We start from the raw sequence: 23,323 nt of genomic DNA on the forward strand, positions 1-23,323 counted from the left end.
AAATCTCTGTTAAACATCTACCGGGGGAACTAAGACAGCAGCTGAAATAAGTGAGGTTTTATTCAATGGGACAATGACAAGTTTAAATCCCCACCTGATCTGCTGCTCAAAGTCGCCTCCGTTCACCAGTCAATTTCCCAAGCTTCAGAAAACTCATGTTACTCCAGAAATATTAGGATTGGCTGTGAGAGACATCAATCGGAGAGCCCACCCACTCTGCCCATTCTCTCCTCTTCCTCTTTCACAGCTGCTTCACTTCCTGTAGGGACTGAAAACCAAGTGAGGAGATGGTGAGTGAAGGAGCAGAATTTATAATAATTACAGTGCATAATATTCACACTAATGTTCAGGCAGTCTGACTATCCTGTGGGGAATCAGGTGTGGAAATGCCCCTTATGCTGTGTGAGAAGATCCAGCTGAGAGACCTGTTTACTCGGTGCTGAGTTGTTTGGAGTTGTGTGTTGGAAATTTAGTGTGTTTATTGGAAGCATTTCCCTTCTGATCTATAGCCTGAGTTTTGTTGATGGCTCATTACTGACTATGAGGTGAGGTGTAATTATCTGGGAGGGGCACGACACATTTATTGAATGCCTTCTTTAAAGATTTTACCTGAAAGCCTCGGCCTTTCCCAAAAGCCTGGGCTTGGATTTGATAGTTTTTCCCAGAGCTGTGTCTGACAGCTGAATTTGGGAAGTGCAGTTAGTGTAGTTTATCTAATTTCCCTGGATACCAGAACTAGGGGGCATAGCCTTAAACTAAGGGGGTGCAATTTAGGACTGAGTTGAGGAGGAACTTCTTCACCCAAAACGTTGTGAATCTATGAAATTTTCTGCCCAGTGAAGTAGTTGAGGCTACTTCGTTGAATGTTTTAAAGCTAGAGATAGATTTTTGATCAGTAACGAAATTAAGGGTTATGGTGAGTGGGTGGGTAAGTGGAGCTGAGTCCACGAAAAGATCAGCCATGATCTTACTGAATGGTGCTGCAGGCTTGAGGGGTCAAATGGCCTACTCCTAGTTCATATGTTCTTATAAACCAGAACCCTTCAATTAGCTACCATTAAAACAATATTTTCCTTAGCTTCCAGCACTTCCTACCCAGTGTGTTTCCTTCAAATAACTTTGGAAAACAAGGAAAAATTCAAAATTTCCACTGAATTAACATTTCTCTTGAGTGCTTTTATATGAAACACATCTTCTAAGGATAAAACTGATCTTTGCCAGCACAACACAAAGCTCACAGTGAATTGATAGCCTGTTTTACACTCCGCCTGACTGTTTTTTCCATTGCCATCAGTGCCTGGGAAGATGGGGGTCTGGGCAGAGGAAAGGGAGTAGCCACATTGTCTGCTCTTGGTCTCTACCCAGTGTCCCTGCTGGAAATATAGGGTGTGCGACAGTCGAGTGAGGAAAAAAGGACTTGCTCACAAGAATGGCAGACTGGCATTCACTGTGGAACAATCTCCAAGGAGAAGTCGGTCACTTTAGCAAAGGAGTAGGAGGAGGATATCATATTTCTTTTTCCTGTTTTACAGAGGGATTGTAGTATACTACAGAGAATACAAAGAGGATAGACACCACAAATAGATCCTGACCATCACCCAAGGAAGAACTGCACAAAGTGGGAAGACATACTGTCCCTCACAGCATTGCTCAACAAAGAGAAGTTTAGATGTGAAACCAACTTATGGAAATCAGTCGGGTCAGGGGCGCTTTGACATATCGTCAGATCTGAAAACTGGTCAATGATGTGGAACCATCCATTAGAACAACTTTTCAAAGGTTTGGCTGTTGCCGATTGGACGGGGGGAGGCTGGGAAGAAGTGAGTGGGCTCCAAGTGTGGTGAGAGCTTCAATCATTCATTGAGCCTCATGAACCGTTGACACATTCCTACAGTTGAGAGGCTGTGTCGGGGACTCCAAAGGTTCAGAAGATTTTCTAAAGTCCATTTGTTACAACCACAGTGAGCACAAAAGCAGTCACATGGAAGGGAAAAGATTCAAGTGTGATGTTTGTGATAAACGTTTTGTGACGTCGACAACGCTCCTCAGGCACCAGATGATTCACACAGGGGAGAAACCATTTAAGTGTGATGTGTGTGACAAATCATTCTCAGGCTCATCTGACCTCTGCAGACACCGACGCATTCACACAGGGGAGAAACCATTTACATGCGAGTTGTGTGATAAATCATTCTCGATGTCTTCGGGCCTCCACAGTCACCGACGCACTCACACAGGGGAGAAACCCTTCTCATGCGAGTTTTGTAACAAATCATTCTCGCAGTTATCGAGCCTGCACAGTCACCAACGCATTCACACAGGAAAGAAACCCTTTTCATGCGAGTTGTGTGACAAATCATTCTCGCAGTTATCAAGTCTCCAGAGTCACCAACGCATTCACACGGGGGAGAAACCCTTCCCATGCGAGGTGTGTGACAAATCGTTCTCGCAGTTATCACACCTCCACAGTCACCGACGCATTCACACAGGAGAGAAACCATTCTCATGTGAGGTGTGTGACAAATCGTTCTCGCAGTTATCACACCTCCACACACACCGACGCCTTCACACAGGAGAGAAACCATTCACGTGTGAGATGTGTGACAAATCATTCTCGAACTTATCGACCCTCCGTAAACACCAACATGTTCACACAGGGGAGAAACCCTTACCACGCAAGGTATGTGACAAAATATTCTTGGACTCATTGGCTTCACATGCATGGTATGTAACAAATCATTCCAAGTCACCTTCCCTCTGCGCACAGGAATATATTAATGATGTGGAGATGCCGGCGTTGGACTGGGGTAAACAGAGTAAGAGTTTTAACAACACCAGGTTAAAGTCCAACAGGTTTATTTGGTAGCAAATGCCATTAACTTTCGGAGCGCTGCTCCTTCGTCAGATGGAGTGGAAATCTGGATTTCCACTCCATCTGACGAAGGAGCAGCACTCCGAAAGCTAATGGCATTTGCTACCAAATAAACCTGTTGGACTTTAACTTGGTGTTGTTAAAACTCTTACACAGGAATGTATCCAGACAGAAGAGAACATAGGTATACTATGTAACAAATCATTCTCAGACTAATCAGCCCTCTGCATATACTGGTGACAAACCATTCATATGTGAGGTGTGCAACAAATTATTTGCAGAGACATCAGACCTCCACAGACATAGGCGCATTCACACTGCGGATCATCTGCTTCCCTTGTATTGAGAGTTGTCTGTGCTGTTTACTGTCCAATGCTCACACAGGGCAGCTGTCCTTCCAAAGCACTCTGTCCCAGCAGTGTCTGTCTCTAACCTCTCCTACCATTGGTCCAGTTGTTTCAAAAGGACAATTTAACCTTTGACCAGATCACCAAATATTACACGAAGAAGACATCAATATGTATAGAAGCTCCTGCTTATGCACAAGTCATCCTATAATGGACAAGAGGGCAATATCTGAATATTAAACATATATTTGTTAATATTTTAACATCAAATCAAAGGTTTTCAATTGAAAACACAGAAAAATCAATTTTTTAAATAATTTATGAGATGTAAAATGCAGTTGTCTTGGAGATGGACCTGACTTGTCATAAGATTGATCTCTAATCAGAGGTCCCCCTGGTGTAGGCTTAAAGCTGTCTCCAGCACCCGGAAAATGTGTAACAAGACAGCACAGCCAAGTATTTACAATGATTTCTTTTTCATTTCTTCCTTTAGGTAAAGCTGGCCCATAACACCCAGGAGCGCTCGTTGACTGGAGGGCAGGTTCCCTACATCAAGGAGCTGCCGGAACAGGAGGAGTTCACGAGGAAGCTGTTTAGCCTCTGCAACCCCACGATAACCAATGATGAATCAGATATGGGGATGAGCGAAGGTGATGTCAGCAGCTGAATGTTTAAACCATCAGGAGGACAGTTAACTTATGTGACAAAAAATAATAATGGTAGTTTTCTTCCTCTGACAGATACACAGGTGTCCATGGACACATCAGACGGTGATGGAGGAAAGTTGGCAGCATCGTCTGAGATTCCTGAAAGGGCTGATGAGGAAGGGACGGAGCTGAAAACCTCACAGCAATGTGGCATAGTAGCTGCAGTGGAGGATGGGGAGGAGTGTCAGGAGGATAAGATGTTTGATTTGGAGGATAATGTTGATGAGTTAAAGTTAAACACTGTAGCCTGCATGAGAGAGGCCTGTGATGTTCTGGCTACTGTGTTGGAGGAAGGGTGCCCAGAACCTTCCATAAGTGAGGAACCTGCAGCTTTGGGAACAGAACCTCCGCCGTTTCCACAAGCTCATGGACAAAATCAGGCCCGTGATGCTGGTGAAGTAAGTGAAGATGATCTGAAACCTCTTGCATGGTTACATCAAGAACAGGTTCAAAGTATGGAAAGTTATCAGGCCACTTCTAACTTACTTCAGCAAACTTTGACTGAATTTAAGAGGGATGTTCACCATAATCTGCAAAGAAACAATGAGATTCTTCAGCAGCATCTACAAAGAAACAATGAGATTCTTCAGCAGCAGAATGAGGTTCTTTGTCAGCTTCTGCAACGAAGCAATGAAACTTTGAATGAAATGAGGCAGATTCTGTCTCAGACTGTGGCGCCTGCAACTTTGGGCCAGCAGCAGCCCAGTGCAGAGACATCTGCTGCTGGACACATCGCTTACACAGGAGAAGTCATGTTACAGGGACAGGGGAGACACAGAAGGAATTAAGTCTCTCCCTCCAACACTGCCACCTCTACCTCATTCTCCACCTTCCAGTTTTATCACGATGGCTATCCTCTTCTTTTGGGTCTGGATTTTTGCCACAACAATGAGCCTGTCCATTGTGAGGAAAATGGCAGAAAGGGGTCGAATCCAGAAGTCGCACCCCTGATCACAGCATCTCCCATTTTCCTTGGATCAAAAATAGGCCAGGTTGGGGTTTGCACATTTCACAGAGGCAGCTGTCCATAAAAATCAGCAGCTGCCTCCACTTGTGTTTGTTAGGAAACCAAAAATAGTTTAAAGGGATTTATATTTGTATCAGTAAACATTAGTAATAAGGTCTAGTTTTAGGTCAGATTAATTTAATGTTTTTGTATCTGGGAAGGGACCTATAGTTAGATTTCATGCTGGACAATGGTGTTTGTATGTATGGGGGTTGGTTTCAGTTCCAGCTGGATTCTGTTGTGTTGAGAGAGCTACAGCGTTAAGAATAAATATAGTTGCCAAGCAACTAGAGGCCCTTGCAGAGAGAGAGTGGGGTGGTGGGAATTCTTTTGTTTTTCAGTTTTAGCTGGATGCCAGAGAGAGTTGGTGATAGGCAGTTAAAGAAGAGAACATCTCACACCACTTTGCTATACAATGGAATAATGGTTTAGAGAACCCTTGCTGGAAATCTAAAGAGCAGCTAGTTAAGGAAACTAGAGAAATAAAGAAAAGTTTCCACACGATGAAGTTCAAGGAACAAAGAGAAATGGGAAGAAGAATAGAGCACTGTTTATTTTAACTCAGAACTAAAAAGAAGTCGGTTGGTGAGAATGATCGGGAAAGGTTTCAAAAGTAATCCTAATGTTTGGGATATCTTACTACCGTCGAGGTAACAAAGTTTCAAGTAATTGGGAAGTATTGTTTGGATAATAGAATTTATGCAACAGTGAAACATAGTCAAGGCAAAGGACTCCTGAAGGAGTTGGTACAAAATCCTGGAATTGACACACTTGAAAGTGGAGTGGATGTTTTGTGGAAAAGTGTCATTTGTAAAATCGGGATTGGACAAACTGTTAAGTGATAGCATTACTACAAGAGACGATTTTAAAGCGTATTTTGGGAGTGGAGTTTGGAAACTCCCACATGACCATCTTCTGGCGGATTCAGAGGAGAAATCTGCAGACAGTAACTTGGTATGTTAACTAGACCATTATAGCTTCAAATGTACTTTGTCATCCACATTAATCTTAAAACCAGTGTGTGATTGCGAAAGGAGTATTTTATTATCATCAATTTTTTATGGTTAATAAATGTTTTTTTCCTGTTAAAACTAATTTGCGGTCCTGTAACCCTGTTTCACCATGCTTGATTTTTTAAAAAGTAAGTCTTTTGAGCCAGGGTTCCATTCTGGGATCTTCCCATCCAGTTATAACATTAACTGGGACCATAACAAAAATGGGGGCTCTTGTGGGATTTCAAAATGTGAAGATGAGTTTATTGGATGCTGATTAGTAATAATTTGACTTAGAATTTATGGGAAATGGTGGGATCTGTGATTCCTTAGAATGATGGTTCAGGGACAGACAGACATTTCTGTGGCTAAAAGATCTTGAATCATTTTGAGATGCTTTTTTTATGTTGGTTGATTCAAAGTTTGGTGTAAGCTGAATATTTTGTTGTTTGTCTGCTGTTTTATCAAATTTCTGTATAGATTTATAAAGCACAATAAATTCACATTTTATCTTAAATCAAATCTTTCAGTTAATTTATTGATGTCCCTTTGCAACTTTCCACTCCCATTCACATTACTGACTGTGCCACCTCACTTTGTGTCATCAGTAAATTACCCTATACCCAATGTCATATGAACATACGTACTTACAAACAGGGAACAGGAGTAGGCCATTCGAGCCTCAGGTTGCCCTCAGTTTATTTGCAACTGCCCCCAGAATTATCCTACAAGACATCTTAAAGTCATTCACTTCTGTAGGAACCACCAGTTCTTCAGAAGGTGGTTGTGAGTTGGATTCTCCTCAGAAGTATAATTTTTATTTCCCTTCTCTTGATTGTGAAAGTCTCAGTTTCTTCTGATTAATTTTCCCATATTTCCAAACGAATCTGCTGGTACTTATTTTTGCGATAAGACACTTTAAGGCCCACAATAAATCTGCCCCTAGCTCTGAACTAGTTCCCAGCTTCTCTTCATCACGCTATTCAAACAGATTAAGCCGGTTCCAAGTGGTGAATGACAAAGTTAGTGCTTTGCTCCACTTACAGTGCAAGTCTATTTAACTAATAGTCATTTATTTTGGCTAACTTTGCTCAGTGAGCTGCAACCCATATGAGATCCAAACTGCAACTAAATTCCCTATCAGAAAATACCCAAATAAATTTAAAACAGAGGGCTTTCCTAACCTCCACCCATATCCATGATGAGGTAGCTTGCTCTGGGCTATCCTCAAACTAACTTTAAATTAATTACACAGCTCACACTTGTGAGAACCCTCTGGTGCCTCAAAGATATATTTGGGAGAAAGCCATTTCATAAATGTGACTCTTGTGAATCCTCTGGTGTATCAGGAGGGTTGAAGATCTTGTGAAAGCTTTATCACTAACTCACAATTGAAGTGTTTCTCTCCTGTGTCTGACGTAGCTGCAAACCTTTCACAAACCTCACACTTGACCTCTTCTGCCCATGTGAGTGTGCTGGTGTTCATGGAGGTTCGTCAACCACGGGACTGATTTGTTGCACACCTCATGCGTGAATAGTTTTCTCACCTGTGTGAATGTGCAGATGGGCAAATGGGTCCAGAGCTGTTTGAATGATTTAAAGCACGCTTTGCATGAGAATACATTTCAAGTTTCTGAATACATTTGTGCACAAGAAGATTCGATGACCGTGCGAAAGCTCTGTCACATATCTCACACATATCTCCCCTGTGTGAAGGTATTTATGTTCACTGAGGTTTGATGATCATGTGAATGATTTGTTAAACACCTCACCTATTTCTTGGGTGATTTTCAGGATCTATCTGCGGTATCTATCCTCTCTGTATTCTCTGGTGTAGTACGTGAAATACTTCTATAAAACAGGAAAAGGAAACATGATTTCCTCCAACTCCCTCTCCTCTTTTGCTTAAGGAGCTGACTCCTCAGTTAAAAAATGTTGCACAGCGGGTGCCAGTCTGTTATTCTCCTGTGTGGGGATCATATGCAAGTCCTCTCTTTTTCCTCAATTGACTGTCACACACCCTCTGTTCCAACATGGACACTGAATAGTGATCAGTAGCAGAATAGGTGGCTACTTTCTTTCCTTCATCCAGACTCCATTTCCCAGGCACAGTGAGGGCAATGGACAAGAATCGAACAGTGTAAAATGGGCTATCTATCAATTCAGTATGAGACTGAGTCACGCTGACAAAGACCAGTGTTACCTTTCCATTATTTTTTAATATAAAAACATCCCTCAGAAGAAACGTTAATTCAATGGAGAATCTGAAATTTCTCCCCTTGTTTTCCCAAATTATTTGTAGAAAACACACTGGTTAAAAAGTTTGAAGATTGAAGGATTCTAGTTTATCCTAAGAGATTAGATACACTGCACTCACTCAGACTGCACATCCCAAATTCAGCTATCAGACACAGCACTGGGCAAAACATTTCAAGGCTTTTAGGAAAGGGCGAGTCCTTCAGATAAAATCTTTAAAGAAGGCATTAAAATTCATTTGTTTCCAGATATGGAGCTGAATAACTGTAGCGTTGAACTAACAATCCAGAGATCAAGAGTTCAAATCCAACATGGATTACAGTGCAGAAATGGGCCATTCGGCCCAGTTGATCTGGTATTGATTTTTCACACGAGCCTCTCCTCACCCATCTTCGCCTCACCCTGTCAGCATATCATTCCTTTCTTTCTCCCTCATGTGCTTTAGTTTCCCCTTAAAAACATCCATATTATTCACCTCCACCACTCCACTCTGTGAAACTGAATTTAACAACTGTTAGAATTTGTGAAATAAACTCAAAATAAAAACATGAAAACTTTCAGATTGTCCAAAAAACCCAGATATTGTCCTTCAGGGAAGGGAACCTGCTACAACTTCCTGGTCTGCTCTACATGTGACTCCAGTCTCACACAACATAGTTGACTTTGAACTGCCCCAGCAAATAATGATAAACAATCACTATGACATACAATATAAGAGGAAAATCAGATAGATCTGGAGAATCCTGGCAATGTCAGAATAAGATCTCTGCCCAGTGAAAAAGTCTCTCTTACCAAGGTCTGAGGATAAGAACCCAAATAGGAGAGCTGCCCCATAGACTGGTCAAGTTGCAGTGATACTCACTGAATGGCATCAATCTGGAAACATCACGGACTCCTCCCTCATCCGTTCTGGGAATGTCCCATCCCACTCACACGTGGGGAAGTCCTCAATATTGACTCCATGGAGTCTCATGGCTTCAGGACAAACAAGTTCAAGAAAACTACCACTTCCCTCCCAACTGATGAATGAGTACTTCACCATGCTAATCATCATTGCAGAAGTAGACCAAGGACAGATCCCAAAACTGGGTTCCCAAGAGCTGCAGTGAGCCGCCGGTAGCAGTAGGATTGCATTCCACCACAATCTTACAGCCCTCATTCCATGATTATCATCAAACCATTTGATGGAGATGCTGGAATCAGCCGATGACAGAGCACATCTAGTTGAGAATTGTGGACAAGCAGTTCAGTGACAGGAGAAGGCGTCTCCAGCAACACCTTCAGTCTCAAACATGTTGGTCTCCAGAATCCAAGCCTCAGGAGTTCAGGCCCAGGTGGATTTTGAATGTCTTAAGGTGGGGAGAGGAGGCTCAGGGAGATGTGGGTATTAGTGGAGAGGCCAGTGGGGGTTGGATGTCCTGCAGGGACTTCTGTTGGGCGGAGGGGGGGGGGGGGGGAGAGGGTGTCCAATGTTAAAATGGGGCAGCTAATGAAGATGCCCCAACCTTGCTGCTCTTGGCTTGAACACTGTTCGTTTCCAGGCAACCCCACCCCCACCTCTGTTTCGGAACTCCTCCACCATCCTGAAAATTGGGGCTGGGCAGGAAGAAGCCCCAAAGTGGTTAATAATTAGCCACTTAAAGGCCTCATCTGTCAAGCATACAATTGCAGAGAGATTGTGGTACAAAGGAGCTTGGACGGAAGGCCATCTGAGAACTTTTACTATTTCCCTCCACACCTACAAACCCACCGGCGAAGAACCATAAAACTGTCTTGGGAAGTGAAATATCTTTTAAAAGTTATCAGTCTCTCCAGGGATCATGATGATCCCTCAAACAACACCACTAAAAAAAAGATCATCAGGTCATTATCCCATTTCTGTCTGAGGGCTCTTGTGGTGCACACACTGACTGCTAGATTACAAGTGTCCAACTTCAAAAGTACTTCAAGCCCAGGTCTTTACATTGTTCAGGCAAGTGCCTGACCCAGAAGTCATTGCACGTGTGTCCCATTGTCATCGCACACTCACAATATTTTACAGTTGGCAGATGGACCGATTTGCCAAGCAGCTTTTATGTTTTAGTTTCACTGTTGATCGAGGGCAGGATGAAATGTCAGGGCTGAAATAAAATTTTCAAAATGTGCCTAGAGACTGAGGTTTGTGTTTGAATGTGCTGCAGTGTTTCTCCTTTGAGATTGATGTTTTCCAGGTCAGCAGCTCCCTGAGACAACTCCACAGGAACTGTCCCCCTGAGGGAACCCATTAGAAGCACCAACCCACACCCTCCCTTTTCCCGGCCCCGCCCTTCCCAGCAGCGCTCAGCCTATCCCAGTGCGGGGTTCACACTGACTGCCTGTTCATTGGCCAGCCATTGTGATGTCATATTCTGAAAATACCCTCTTCTGGTCTCACCGAGTGCGCGCATGCACATGAGGGGAAAGGTTCAAAGCCAAACTAGACAGGAAACAGCCAGATCACAACACACACAACTGACCATTCACAGTCCATAGGATAATAACAGCTCCCACACACACACAACTGACCATTCACAGTCCACAGGTTAATAACCAGCTCCCAACACACACATATACACACACACAACTGACCATATACAGTCCACAGGATAATAATCACCTCCTAACACACACAAACTCAACAAAAGGAAATCCATAAGAATTGTCAGATACTGCACTTCCCAGATAATTATACCTCACCTCATATTCAGTAATGACCCATCAAAAGTCAGGAGAGTTTACCATCTGAATGAACTTTGTTATTTCACTCACCACCAACTCACTTGGTTTTCAGTCCCTGCAGGAATTGAAGCAGCTGTGGGAGAGGAAGAGGAGAAAATGAACAAAGTGGGTGAGCTCTCTGATTAATGTCTCTCAGCCAATCCAAATATTTCTGGAGTAGCACTAGTTTCCTGAAATGAAAACAGAAAATGCTGGAGAAACTCAGCAGGTCTGACAGCATCTGTGGAGAGAGAATAGAACCAATGTTGAGTCAAGATGACCCTTCATCAGAGTTTCCTGAAGCTTGGGATACTGACCGAAGAAACGGAGGCAACTTTGAGCAGCAGATCAAGTGGGGTTTTAAATTTGTCATTGTCCAACCCGAATAAAACCTCACTTATTGCAGCTGTTGTCTCAGTTCCCCCTGGTAAACGATTGACAGAGATTTCTAGTGTGGGAATAGCATTCTTCATCCTCGGAGGCTTTCAAACTGACAACACAAGTGTGGGATGTTTCGCCTCAGATGTGTTTGACAGCAGATCAGAAGAGGAAGACCTTCAAGGCAGCGATCATGGAGTGCTGCAATGAACACATGATCAGAACAGAGAGTGGGGCACAGGCAGAAGGATGAGAGAGGAGATTGGGGAAAAGATGAACCAGTGTTTGGGGATTGGCTCTGACTGTGATTCCATGTTCCAGGATTGATTGTGTGCTCAGTGTGCAACACTGTGACTTGGGGAGTGACCACAACTTGGAAATTGGCTGTAGGGGACCAACTCTGAGGAAATAGAACAAGGTTGAGCATGAGGCCGGGACAATTTGGTGTAAGTGCGCGGCAGTCAAAATGGGGAAGTGGAAAAAGGTAAGGGGTGGTTGATGGGGGTACAGTATTGGTGACGAAATGAAGCGGCCCCAACATCTAACCTAGTTTCTGATGAAAGATCATCTCAAGCTGAAATGTTAACTCTGTTTCTCTTCACAGATGCTGCATGATCTGTAGAGTATTTCCAGCAATGTATGTTTTGATTCTAGTTTTTAAAGCAGAGTGAGAATGTTTGGCCCATCTACCATCGGAGTCAGGATAAATGAGTTTTTTTCTGGATAGAGTCATAGAGGTTTACAGCATGGAAACAGGCCTTTTGACCTAACCTGTCCATGCCACCCTTTTTTTAAACCCCTAAGCTAGTCCCAATTGCCTGCATTTGGCCCATATCACTCATATCCATCTTACCCATGTAACTGTTTAAACACTTTTTAAAAGACAAAATTGTACCCACCTCTACTACTACCTTCCACTCACCAGCCTCTGAAAAAATTGTCCCTCTGGACCCTTTTGTGTCTCTCCCCTCTCACCTTAAACCTATGCCCTCTAGTTTTAGATTCCCCAAGCTTTGGGAAAAAATATTAACTATGTCGCTGATCTATGCCCCTCATTATTTTAGAGGCCTCTATAAGATCACCCCCTCAGCGTTCAACGCTCCAGAGAAAAAAGTCCCAGTCTATCCAGCCTCTCCTTATAACTCAAACCATCAAGTCCTGGTAGCATCCAAGTAAATCTCTTCTGCACTCTTTCTAGTTTAATAATATCCTTTCTACAATAGGGTGACCAGAACTGTACACAGTATTCCAACTGTGGCCTTACTAATGTCTTGTACAACTTCAACAAGACATCCCAACTCCTGTATTCAGTGTTCTGACCAATGAAACCAAGTATGGTGAATGCTTTCTTCACTACTCTGTCCATCTGTGCCTCCATTTTCAAGGAGCTATGAACCTGTACCCCTGGATCTCTTTGCTCTGTAACTCTCCCCAAAGCCCTACCATTAACTGAGTAAGTCCTGCCCTGGTTCAATCTATCCAAATGCATCACCTCGCATTTATCTAAATTAAACTACATCTGCCATTCGTCAGTCCACTGGCCCAATTGATCAAGATCCCATTGCAATCTGAGATAACCTTCCTCACTGTCCACTATGCCACCTATATTCTCATCCAAATCATTCATATAAATGACAAATAACAGTGGACCCACCATCGATCCCTGAGGCACACCGATGGTCACAGGACTCCAGTTTGAAAAACAACCCTCGACAACCACCCTCTGGCTTCTGTCATCAAGCCAATTTTGTATCCATTTAGCTGCCTCACCCTGGATCCTGTGAGATTTATGCAACAACCTACCATACGGTACCTTGTCAAAGGCCTTGCCACAGTCCATGTAGACAACATCAACTGCACTGCCCTCATCTACCTTCTTGGTTACCCCTTCAAAAAACACAATCAAATTTGTGAGACATGATTTTCCACTCACAAAGTCATGTTGACTGTCCCTAATCAGTCCTTGCGTCTCTAAATGCCTGTGGATTCTCAAAATACCTTCCAACAACTTACCCATCACAGATGTTTGGCTCACTTGGACTTGTACTTCCCAGGCTTTTCCCTGCAGCACTTTTTAAACAAAGGCACATTTGCCACCCTCCAATCTTCAGGCACCTCACCTGTGACTATTGATGATTCAAATACCTCGGCTAGGGGACCCGCAATTCCCTCCCTAGCCTCCCACTGTGTCTTGGGATACACTTCATCAGGTCCCGAGGATTTATCTAGGGATGGCAAGAAGGATGGCAAGGTCCAGGGGATGGCAAGAAGTAACTAGTGGGGTGCCACAGGGTTCGGTCCTTGGGCCCCAGCTATTTACAATCTATATTAATGATTTGGATACAAGGATAGAAGGCTCTATAGCCAAATTTGCAGATGACACAAAAATAGGCAGGACAGTAAGTTGCAATGAGGAAATAAAAACCTTACAAACAGATATAGATAGATTAGGAGAGTGGCCAAAATGTAGCAGAAGGAGTTTAACGTGGATAAATGTGAGGTCATGCATTTAGGTCGGAAAAATGGGAAGGTAAGATAACAAAGTTTGCGAATGACACAAAGATGAGTGGGAAAGCAAATTGCGTGGAGGACACAGAGAGTCTGCAGAGAGATTTGGATAGGCTAAGTGAGTGGACAAGGATCTGGCAGATGGAGTATAATGTTGGTAAGTGTGAAGTTATCCACTTTGGAAGGAATAATAGTAAAATGGACTATTATATAAACAGTGAAAAATTACAACATGCTACTGTGCAGAGGGACCTGGGGGTCCTTGTGCATGAATCACAAAAACTCAGTTTGCAGGTGTAGCAGGTAATCAAGAAGGCAAATGGAATGTTGGCCTTTATCGCGAGAGGGATGGAGTATAAAAGCAGGGAGGTCATGCTGCAACTGTACAGGGTACTGGTGAGGCCGCACCTAGAGTACTGTGTACAATTTTGGTCCCCTTATTTCAGAAAGGATATATTAGCTTTGGAGGGGGTACAGAGCAGGTTCACCAGGTTGATTCCGGAGATGAGGGGGTTAGCTTATGAGGAGCGATTGAGTAGACTGGGCCTGTACTCATTGGAGTTTAGAAGGTTGAGGGGAGATCTTATAGAGACATATAAGATAATGAAGGAGCTAGACAGGGTAGAAGCAGCAAGGTTATTTCCACTTACAATGGAAACAAGAACTAGGGGACATAGCCTCAAAATACGGGGGAGTCAATTTAGAACAGAGTTGAGGAGGAACTTCTTCTCCCAGAGGGTAGTGAATCTTTGGAATTCTCTGCCCAATGAAGCAGTAGAGGCTACCTCATTAAATGTGTTTAAGTCACAGATAGATAGATTTTTAACCATTAAGGGAATTAAGGGTTATGGGGAGCGGGCGGGTAAGTGGAACTGAACCCACTATCAGATCAGCCATTATCTTATTGAATGGCGGAGCAGGCTTGAGGGGCTAGATGGCCTACTCCTGCTCCTATTTCTTACGTTCTTATGACTTATTATCTAAATGGGGAGAGACTTCAGGGTGCTCTGGTACAAAGAGGTCTGGGTGTCCTCGTTCATGAGTCACAGAAAACTAGGATGCATGTACAGCAGATAATAAAAAAAGCGAATGGAATGTTGGCATTTATAGTTAAAGGAATAGAATATAAAAATACGAAAATATTGTTGCAACTATACAAGGAATTGGTGAGGCTGCACCTGGAGTATTATGCACAGTTTTGGTCCCCGTATTTGAGGAAAGATGTTGTGGCATTGAAGGCAGTTCAAAGGAAGTTCACTAGATTGATTCCAGAGATGAGGGGTTTGTCGTATGAAGAGAGATTGAACAGGTTCGGCCTGTACTCTCTGGAATTTAGAAGAATGAGGGAGGTCAAATCGAGGTATTCAAGATGATGAAAGGTATGGATAAAGTAGACATGGAGTAGATGCTTCCACTGGTGGGGCATTCTAGGACAAGAGGTCATTGTCTTAGGATCAGTGTTGGCAAATTTAAAACAGAGTTGAGGAGAAACTACTTCTCCCAAAGGGTTGTGAATCTGTGGAATTCACTACCGCAAAGTGCTGGGACAGTGAGTAAATTTAAGGAAGAGTTACACAGATTTTTAATTGGTAATGGGTTGAAAGGTTAGGGGAGAAGGCAGGAAAATAGGCATGAGGAGCATATTAGCCCCCATGATCGAATGGTGGAGCGGACTCGATGGGCCAAATGGCCTAATTCTGCTCCTGTATATCTTATGAACTATCTACTGGCGCTTATGCTCCACATGAGCTTTCTCCCTACCTATTTTATTTCACCACATCAGCATGTCCTTCTATTCCTTTCTTGCTAATCTATTTACCTGACTTCCCATCAGATACATCAAAACTATTTGTCTCAATCATTCCCTGTGAGAGAAAGTTCTAATCATTCTTTGGGAAAGAGGTTTCTCCTGAATTCCTCATTGGATTTCTTATTGACCATCTTATATTTCTGGACCCGAGTTTTGGACTCCCCCACATAAGTGGGAACATCTTCTCTCCATTTACCCCCAAATTCTCATCTCATAATTATCATTTTAAAGATTTCTATGACCTCAGGCTTCTCTTTTATAGGGATTTCATTTCCAATGTAGATGAGATTGCATGGGGATTAATGAACACAGTAGACCAAATTGGACATGCAAATGAAATGTTGCTTCAACTGAAAGGTGTGTTAGGGTCCTTGGGCAGTGAGGTTGGAGGAGCCAAAGGGACAGGTATTGTACCTTCTGTGATTGCATGGGAAGGTGATGCAGGGTTGGGGGCAATAGAGGAGTAGACTAGGGTGTCACAGAGAGAGTGATCCCAGCGGAATGCTAACAGTGGGGTGAGGGGAAGATGTGTTTGGTGGCAACATCATCCTGGAGTTGGCGGAAATGGCAGAGAATGATCCTTTGAGCACCGAGGCTGGTGGGGAGAAAAGTGAGACAAGAGCGACCCTATCATGATTCTGCGAAGAAGGGGAAGGAGTGAGGACAGAGGTTCTGGAGATGGGTCGGACACAGTTGAGTGTCCTGTCAACCACTGTGGAGGGGGAACCTCGGTTGAGGAAAAAGGCAGACATGTAAGATGTGCTGTTTCAAAGGTGGTGTCATCGGAACAGATGGCGGCAGAGCTGGAGAAACTGAGAGAATGGGACGGAGTCCTTACAGCGAGCGGGGAATGAGGATCCCAGTGTTGTTTGATTTTTTATAAAATGTCCTTGTTATGTTTAATGATTGATGAATCTGTAATTCTGCCCTTGCACAACTTGCAAATAAGACCTTTGGTCCTCCCTTACCTTTCGAATTGAAATCATTTGTCCACATGAAGTCACAAAGACAAGCTGTTAGCTTCAAAACTCCATCAAATCAATCCATTTTCAACAAGGCTGTTTTGAATTCTCCCATCATGTGGCACTTCTGTATCTAAGGAAAATTGGACATTGATGACTAGTACCTCAGAGATTTCCATTCCATGCTGTACTTCCCTCAGTGTCCAGGATGCACATCCTTTTTGGTCCTTGTGATTTAGTGAATTTAAATCTTGCTAATACATCACCTTTACCAATTTTTAACACACCCAATGTTTCAATTACCTCCTCTGTCAATATGATTTCAGCAGCATCTTCTCCTTGGGTAAGGACCAGGTTCTTTTTTAGTATCTCCACCACTTCTCTGTCTCTGAGTCTTCACCACCTTTCTGGTCCTGAATTTACCCATAATCTTACTAAATTTTAACTATGTATTTTTCTATCAAACATTCCCATAATTTAGCTGTTGGTCTCTATTTATCCTTTCTCTTCACACCCTCATTATCATCTGAATTATTGAACTGACATCCTGCTTCATCCTATATTTTCTCTGTTTTATCATCTAAGGCGTTCTGCCTTTTCCAGTCCTTCCTTTCCCACTTGTTCAGATTCTCCATCACAATCCAGTCTCTTCTGAAAAGGCAGCGACTGCTGCTGGGGTTTCCCACACAGGGCAAGTGCGGATGAGGCAGATTCAAACACACTGGGAACTACATTACCCAAGTGGCCACGGGGCCTGCGCAGTGAGCAGCGGCAGTATGGAATGGGGGGGAGCCAGCCCGCGGTGCCTGATGGGAGTTGTAGTTCTGCCATGCTCAACGACAGTTGGCTCCCAACGTTCGGGAGTTGGAATGTGAAGAAGCGCGAGCCTGAGCGGCTGTCACGTCGAATTGGAGGTTAAAAAAACCAGCAAGCTGCTTTGATAAAGGGTCATCTGGATCTGGACTCAAAACGTCAGCTCTTTTCTCTCCTTACAGATGCTGCCAGACTTGCTGAGATTTTCCAGCATTTTCTCTTTTGGTTTCCAATATCATTCGTATCTAATGCCACATCATCAATTCGATCTCAGGCCGGTATCTCACACCGGGAATCAAGTGAATTTATTTTCTGCTCCTGCAGTTTGGACATTCCCTCTCTCCTTACAGCTGTAAACACAAATTCCCTTTCTTAGGCAGCAACTTGCAGGACTTTAGTACATTCTTGTTCCACCCACAAGGTGTAATAAAGCACCGTTTAACCAGGTCCCATGGTCTTTGTGCCCCTTTATTTCATTTCCTCAGAACTCATCACCCTCCAGTCAATCTCTGAGGAAGTCATTCTCCAAGCACGGAGTAACTACACAAACCCAGTTTCTGTCCTGAGCACAGAGTCATTCCCAAAGTTACACCCTGAATTTGAGTGTTATTCCCTGAGTGAGAGTCACACCCAAGGTCAGAATTCATCATCGAAGTACAGACTCACTCCTCAGGCACTGGTTCAATCGATCTATGAAGTAGTCTCTAAGATCTTCTGCCCCACAAATTTTTCAGTCCATATTTATACACTCTCTGTTCCTTCCTCTCATGCTCATCTCCTGTCTTTCTCCCACCCACTCTGCCTATTCTCTCCTCTTCCTCTTTCACAGCTGCTTCACTTCCTGTAGGGACTGAAAACCAAGTCAGGAGATGGTGAGTGAAGGAGTAGAATTTATAATAATTACATTGCATAATATCCACACTAATGTTCAGGCAGTCTGACTATCCTGTGGGGAATCAGGTGTGGAAATGCCCCTTATGCTGTGTGAGAAGAGACAGCTGAGAGACCTGTTTACTCGGTGCTTTTGAGTTGAGCTGTTTGGAGCTGTGTGTTGGATATTGAGTGTGTTTATTGGGAGCATTTCCCTTATGATTTACAGGCTGAGTTTTGTCGATGGGTCATTACTGAATATGAGAAGGTGAGGTGTAATTATCCGGGAGAGGTACAGACAAATTTATTCAATGTCTTTTAATGTCTTCTTTAGAGATTTTACGTGAAGGCCTTGGCCTTTCCCAAAAGCCTGGGCTTGGATTTGATAGTTTTGCCCAGTGCTGTGCTTGATAGCTGAAATTGGGATGTGCACTCTAAGTGAGTGTGGTGTGTTGGAGGATTTCTCTCAAAGAAACAAATGAGCTTGCAGTCTGAGTGCATAACTTCAAGGCAATCTTTATTTCAAGCTTGTGCCAATGCAGCATGGGAGAGATCTATGAAGCAGTCTCCAAGATCTTCTACCCCACAGATTTTTCAGTCCATATTTATACAGTTTGCATTACAATGGTTCCATGCAACATTGTCAATTGGCTGACCCATCTCCATATGATGCTTGTCCAAGATGACCATTATCTGCTGTGGTGTTTGTGCAGCTGCTAATCTTGTTATGTTTCACTACATTTGTTATCTTGCGGTTCCCTCTGTTCCCTAAGCTAAGCATATTATGATATCTGTGTGTTTATAGTCTCCTTTTGTTCGCTACGTCTGCTTCTCTTTATTAGATCAACCTTCAACTCCTGCTCCATGCCTTGTGCTTAAGCTAACATGTCCTAATTTTAAATATTGGGAAGCTGTAATCTGAAACAAAAACAGAAAATGCTGGAAAAACTCAGCAGGTCTGACAGCATCTGTGCAGAGAGAATAGAGCCAACGTTTCGAGTCAGGATGACCCTTCATCAGAGCTGAGAGGGCTCTGACGAAGGGTCATCCTGACTTGAAACATTTGCTCTATTCTCTCCATATTCTCCCCACAGATGCTGTCATGACCCCACCACCGAACATTAAGCCACTGTTTCGAGGACTGTCAATGACCTCATCTCCTTCGAGATCTCCCAAGCCCGGAAACCCTGCTTCTACCTCCTTCCCAAAATCCACAAAGATGACTGCCCAGGTAGGCCCATCTTGTCACGGTGGCACAGTGGTTAGCACTGCTGCCTCACAGCACCAGGGACTTGGGTTTGATTCCCAGCTTGGGTCACTGTCTGTATGGAGTTTGCATATTCTCCCCGTGTCTGCGTGGGTTTCCTCTGGGTGCTCCGGTTTCTTCCCACCGTCTGAAAGATTTGCTGGTTCAGTGCGTTGACCCAAACAGGCACTGAGTGTGGCGATGAGGGGAATTTCACAGTAACTTCATTGCAGTGTTAATATAAGCCTTACTTGTGACAAATAAACTTTTAAAACCTGTTCCTGCCGCACTAAACTAATTTCTTCCTATCTTGACTCTATTCTCTCTTCTGTTGTCCGGTCCCTTCCCACCTACATCCACGATTCCTCCGATGCCCCATGTCATATCCACAACTTCCAGTTCCCTGGCCCAAACAGCCTCCTCCTCAACATTGATGTCCAATCCCTCTGCACCTCCATTCCCCACCAGAATGGCCTCAGAGCTCGTCGATTCTTCCTCAAACAGAGGTCTGAACAATCCCCATCCACCACCACTCAACTCCGACGAAGGGTCATCCTGACTCGAAATGTTGGCTGTATTCTCTCTCCACAGATGCTCTCAGACCTGCTGAGTTTTTCCTGCATTTTCTGTTTTTGTTATGGCCTAATTCTATCCTGCTAATACTTAAAAAGAAATCCTTCTCAATATCACAGTGCACCTAATTTCCCAGGATAAACCAGAACCCTTCAATCAGCTACACTGAAGCAATATTTTCCTTCGCTTCTAGCACTTCCTGCCCAATGTGTTTCCTTCAAGTAATTTTGTGAAACAAGGGGAGAAATTTCAAAATCTCATTGAATTAACATTTCTCCTGAGTCGTTTTTATATTAAACACACGCGCTTAGGGTAAAACTGGTCTTCACCAGCAAATCTTGAGCTAATTGTGAATTGATGGTCCATTTTACACTCCCTAATTATTTTTTCCATTTCCCTCGCAGTGCCTGGGAAGCTGGGTGTCTGGGCAGAGAAAAGAAAGTAGCCATGTTTTCTGCTCCTGGTTACTATCCAGTGTCCCTGCTGGAAACAGAGGGTGTGTGACAGTCAAGTGAGGAAAAAGAAAAGACTTTCATCTGATTTCCCACTCGGAAAGGGCTGACTGGCACCCACTGTGTAACAGTCTCTAACTGAGGAGTCGGCTCCTTCAGCAAAGGAAGAGAGGGAGGTGGAGGAAATCATGTTTCCTTTTCATGTTTTACAGAAGAATTGCACTGTACTACACCAGAGAACAAAGAGAGGTTAGACACCGCAGATAGAACCTGACCAGCACCCAAGAAACAACTGCACAACTGTGGGAAGACATCCAGTCCCTTCACAGCATTGCTCAACATAGAGAAGATTCGACAGTGTAACCATCTTCCAAAAATCGGTCAGGTCAGGGTAGCTTTGATATATCATCAGATCTGAAATGGGTCAGTGGTGTGGAACCTTTCATCAGAACCACCTTTCCGAAGGTTTGGCTGTGGGTGATCGGTCAGGGTGAGGCTACGAAGAAGTATGAGTGGCTCCAAGTGTGGTGAGCGCTTCAATCATTCATCGAGCCTCATAAACCATTGACTCATTCCTACAGATGAGAGGCTGTCCAAGTGTGAGGAGGGCTCCATAGTTTCATAAGATCTTCTGAAGTGCATCTGTTACAACTACTGTTACCAGAAGGGCAGCCACATGGAAGGGAAACGATTCAGGTGTGATGTTTGTGATAAAAACTTTGACACTTCTACAATGCTTCTGAGGCACCAGATGATTCACACGGGGGAGAAACCTTTCAGGTGTGATGTTTGTGAGAAGTCTTTCGCACAATCATGGATCCTCCGTCAACACCAGCAAGTTCACACAGGCGAGAAACCCTTCACGTGTGATGTGTGTGACAAATCATTCTCAAAGTCATCAAACCTCCGTCAACACCAGCACCTCCACACAGGGGAGAAACCCTTCAGGTGTGATATTTGTGATAAAGGTTTTGTGAATTCGACAAAGCTCCTGAGGCACCAGATGGTTCACACGGGTGAAAAACCCTTTGCATGTGAGGTGTGTGACAAATCATACTCGGTGTCATCGAACCTCCGTCAACACCAACGTGTTCACTCAGGGGAGAAACCCTTCAAATGCAATATGTGTGACAAATCATTCTCATTGTCATCGACGCTCCATAAACATAAGCGTGTTCACACAGGAGAGAAACCCTTCACGTGTGAAATGTGTGACAAATCATTCTCGTTGTCATCGACCCTCCATAAACACCAGCGCGTTCACACAGGAGAGAAACCCTTCACGTGTAAAATGTGTGACAAATCATTCTCGGTGTCATCAAATCTCCATAAACACCAACTCATTCACACAGGAGAGAAACCTTTCACGTGCGAGGTGTGTGACAAATCATTCACACTGTCATCAACACTCAGTGAACACAAAAATCTTCACACAGGGGAGAAACCTTTTATGTGCAAAATGTGTGACAAATCATTCTCATTGTCATCATACCTCCGTAAACATCAACGCGTTCATGCAGAGGAGAAACCCTTCACATGTCATGTTTGTGAGATGACTTTCAGCAGAAAATACAAACTTCTCTCACACCAGAGGATTCACACAGGGGAGAAACCTTTCATGTGTGAGATGTGTGACAAATCATTCTCAAAGTCATCGAACCTCCACAGGCACCAATGTGTTCACACGGGGGAGAAGGCATTCACGTGTGAAGTGTGTGATAAATCATTCTCACAGTCATCGACCCTCTATAAACACCAACGCATTCACACAGAGGAGAAACCCTTACCATGCAAGGTATGTGACTAATTAGACTTATTGGCTTCCGCATATACCAACATATTCACGTGTACTGCAGGTAACAAATCATTCCCGAAATCACCTTCCCTCTGCACACACCAACATATTCACACAGGAGACAAATCATTCATATGCCAAGTGTACAACAAATCATTCTCACACTCATCAGACCTCCATGGACACGAGCACATTCACACTGCAGCTCACCTGCTTCCCTTACATTGAGAGTTCTCTGTGTTGTTTACCCTCCAGTGCTTACACAGGGGAGCTGCCCTTCCAAAACCCTGTCTTAGCAGTGTCTGTCTCCAACCTCTCCCATCGTCAGTCCAATCGTTTCAAGGAGGTCAATTTAATCGTTGACAGATTGCTAAATATCACAAAAAGAAGATACCAATATGTATAGTGCACAAGTTTCCCAACGATGGACAAGAGGGCAATATTTGAATATTAAACATCAATATAACTTCATTTCTGAAACTTTAAATTGTGGTGTTAGAGATGAAAATAAAGACCACAAGATTTTTAAAACTAATTTTAAGAGGTATTGTAAAATGCAGTTGTCTGGGAGTAGGCTCTGACTTTGTCATAAGATTGATTTCTAATCAGAAGTCCCCCTGGGTGCAGGCTGAAAACTGTCTCCAGCACTCAGAAAATGTGTCACAGGACAACACGCAAAGTCTGGACCATGATTTCTTTTACTTTATATTTCTTCCTTTAGGTTAAGCTGGCCTATAACGCCCAACAGCATTCATTGACTGGAGGGAGGGTTCCATACATCAAGGAGCTGACAGAACAGGAGGAGTTCACGAGAAAGCACAAAGGATAGGATTATATTCACTGGAGTTTATGAGAGTGAGAGGGGATCTCATAGAAATTTCATAAAATTCATAGAATCCTGACAGTGCTGAAGGAGGCCATTTGGCCCATTGAGTCTATACTGGCTCTCCAAAAGAGCATTTTACTCTAGCCCAACCACCACCTCCCACCCCCAGCCTAT

General features: G+C 43.6%; 1 protein-coding gene across 1 annotated transcript in view; it reads left to right on the forward strand.

Moving 5' to 3' along the window:
* The first annotated feature begins 254 nt into the window (after positions 1-254).
* LOC144497557 (uncharacterized) overlaps positions 255-23,323 on the forward strand; it is a 52,639-nt gene continuing 29,570 nt past the window's right edge. Inside the window, exons 1-7 of the mRNA XM_078218981.1 lie at positions 255-290; positions 1,533-2,680; positions 3,713-3,869; positions 3,960-4,712; positions 10,990-11,046; positions 19,352-19,488; positions 21,166-22,323. Coding sequence (XP_078075107.1) covers positions 1,982-2,680; positions 3,713-3,869; positions 3,960-4,712; positions 10,990-11,046; positions 19,352-19,488; positions 21,166-22,323 — 2,961 coding nt within the window. The 5' untranslated portion in view covers positions 255-290; positions 1,533-1,981. The remainder of the gene's footprint in view (positions 291-1,532; positions 2,681-3,712; positions 3,870-3,959; positions 4,713-10,989; positions 11,047-19,351; positions 19,489-21,165; positions 22,324-23,323) is intronic.

This window comes from Mustelus asterias, chromosome 8 (genome assembly GCF_964213995.1).
Source record: "Mustelus asterias chromosome 8, sMusAst1.hap1.1, whole genome shotgun sequence".
NCBI classification, from domain to species: Eukaryota; Metazoa; Chordata; class Chondrichthyes; order Carcharhiniformes; family Triakidae; genus Mustelus; species Mustelus asterias.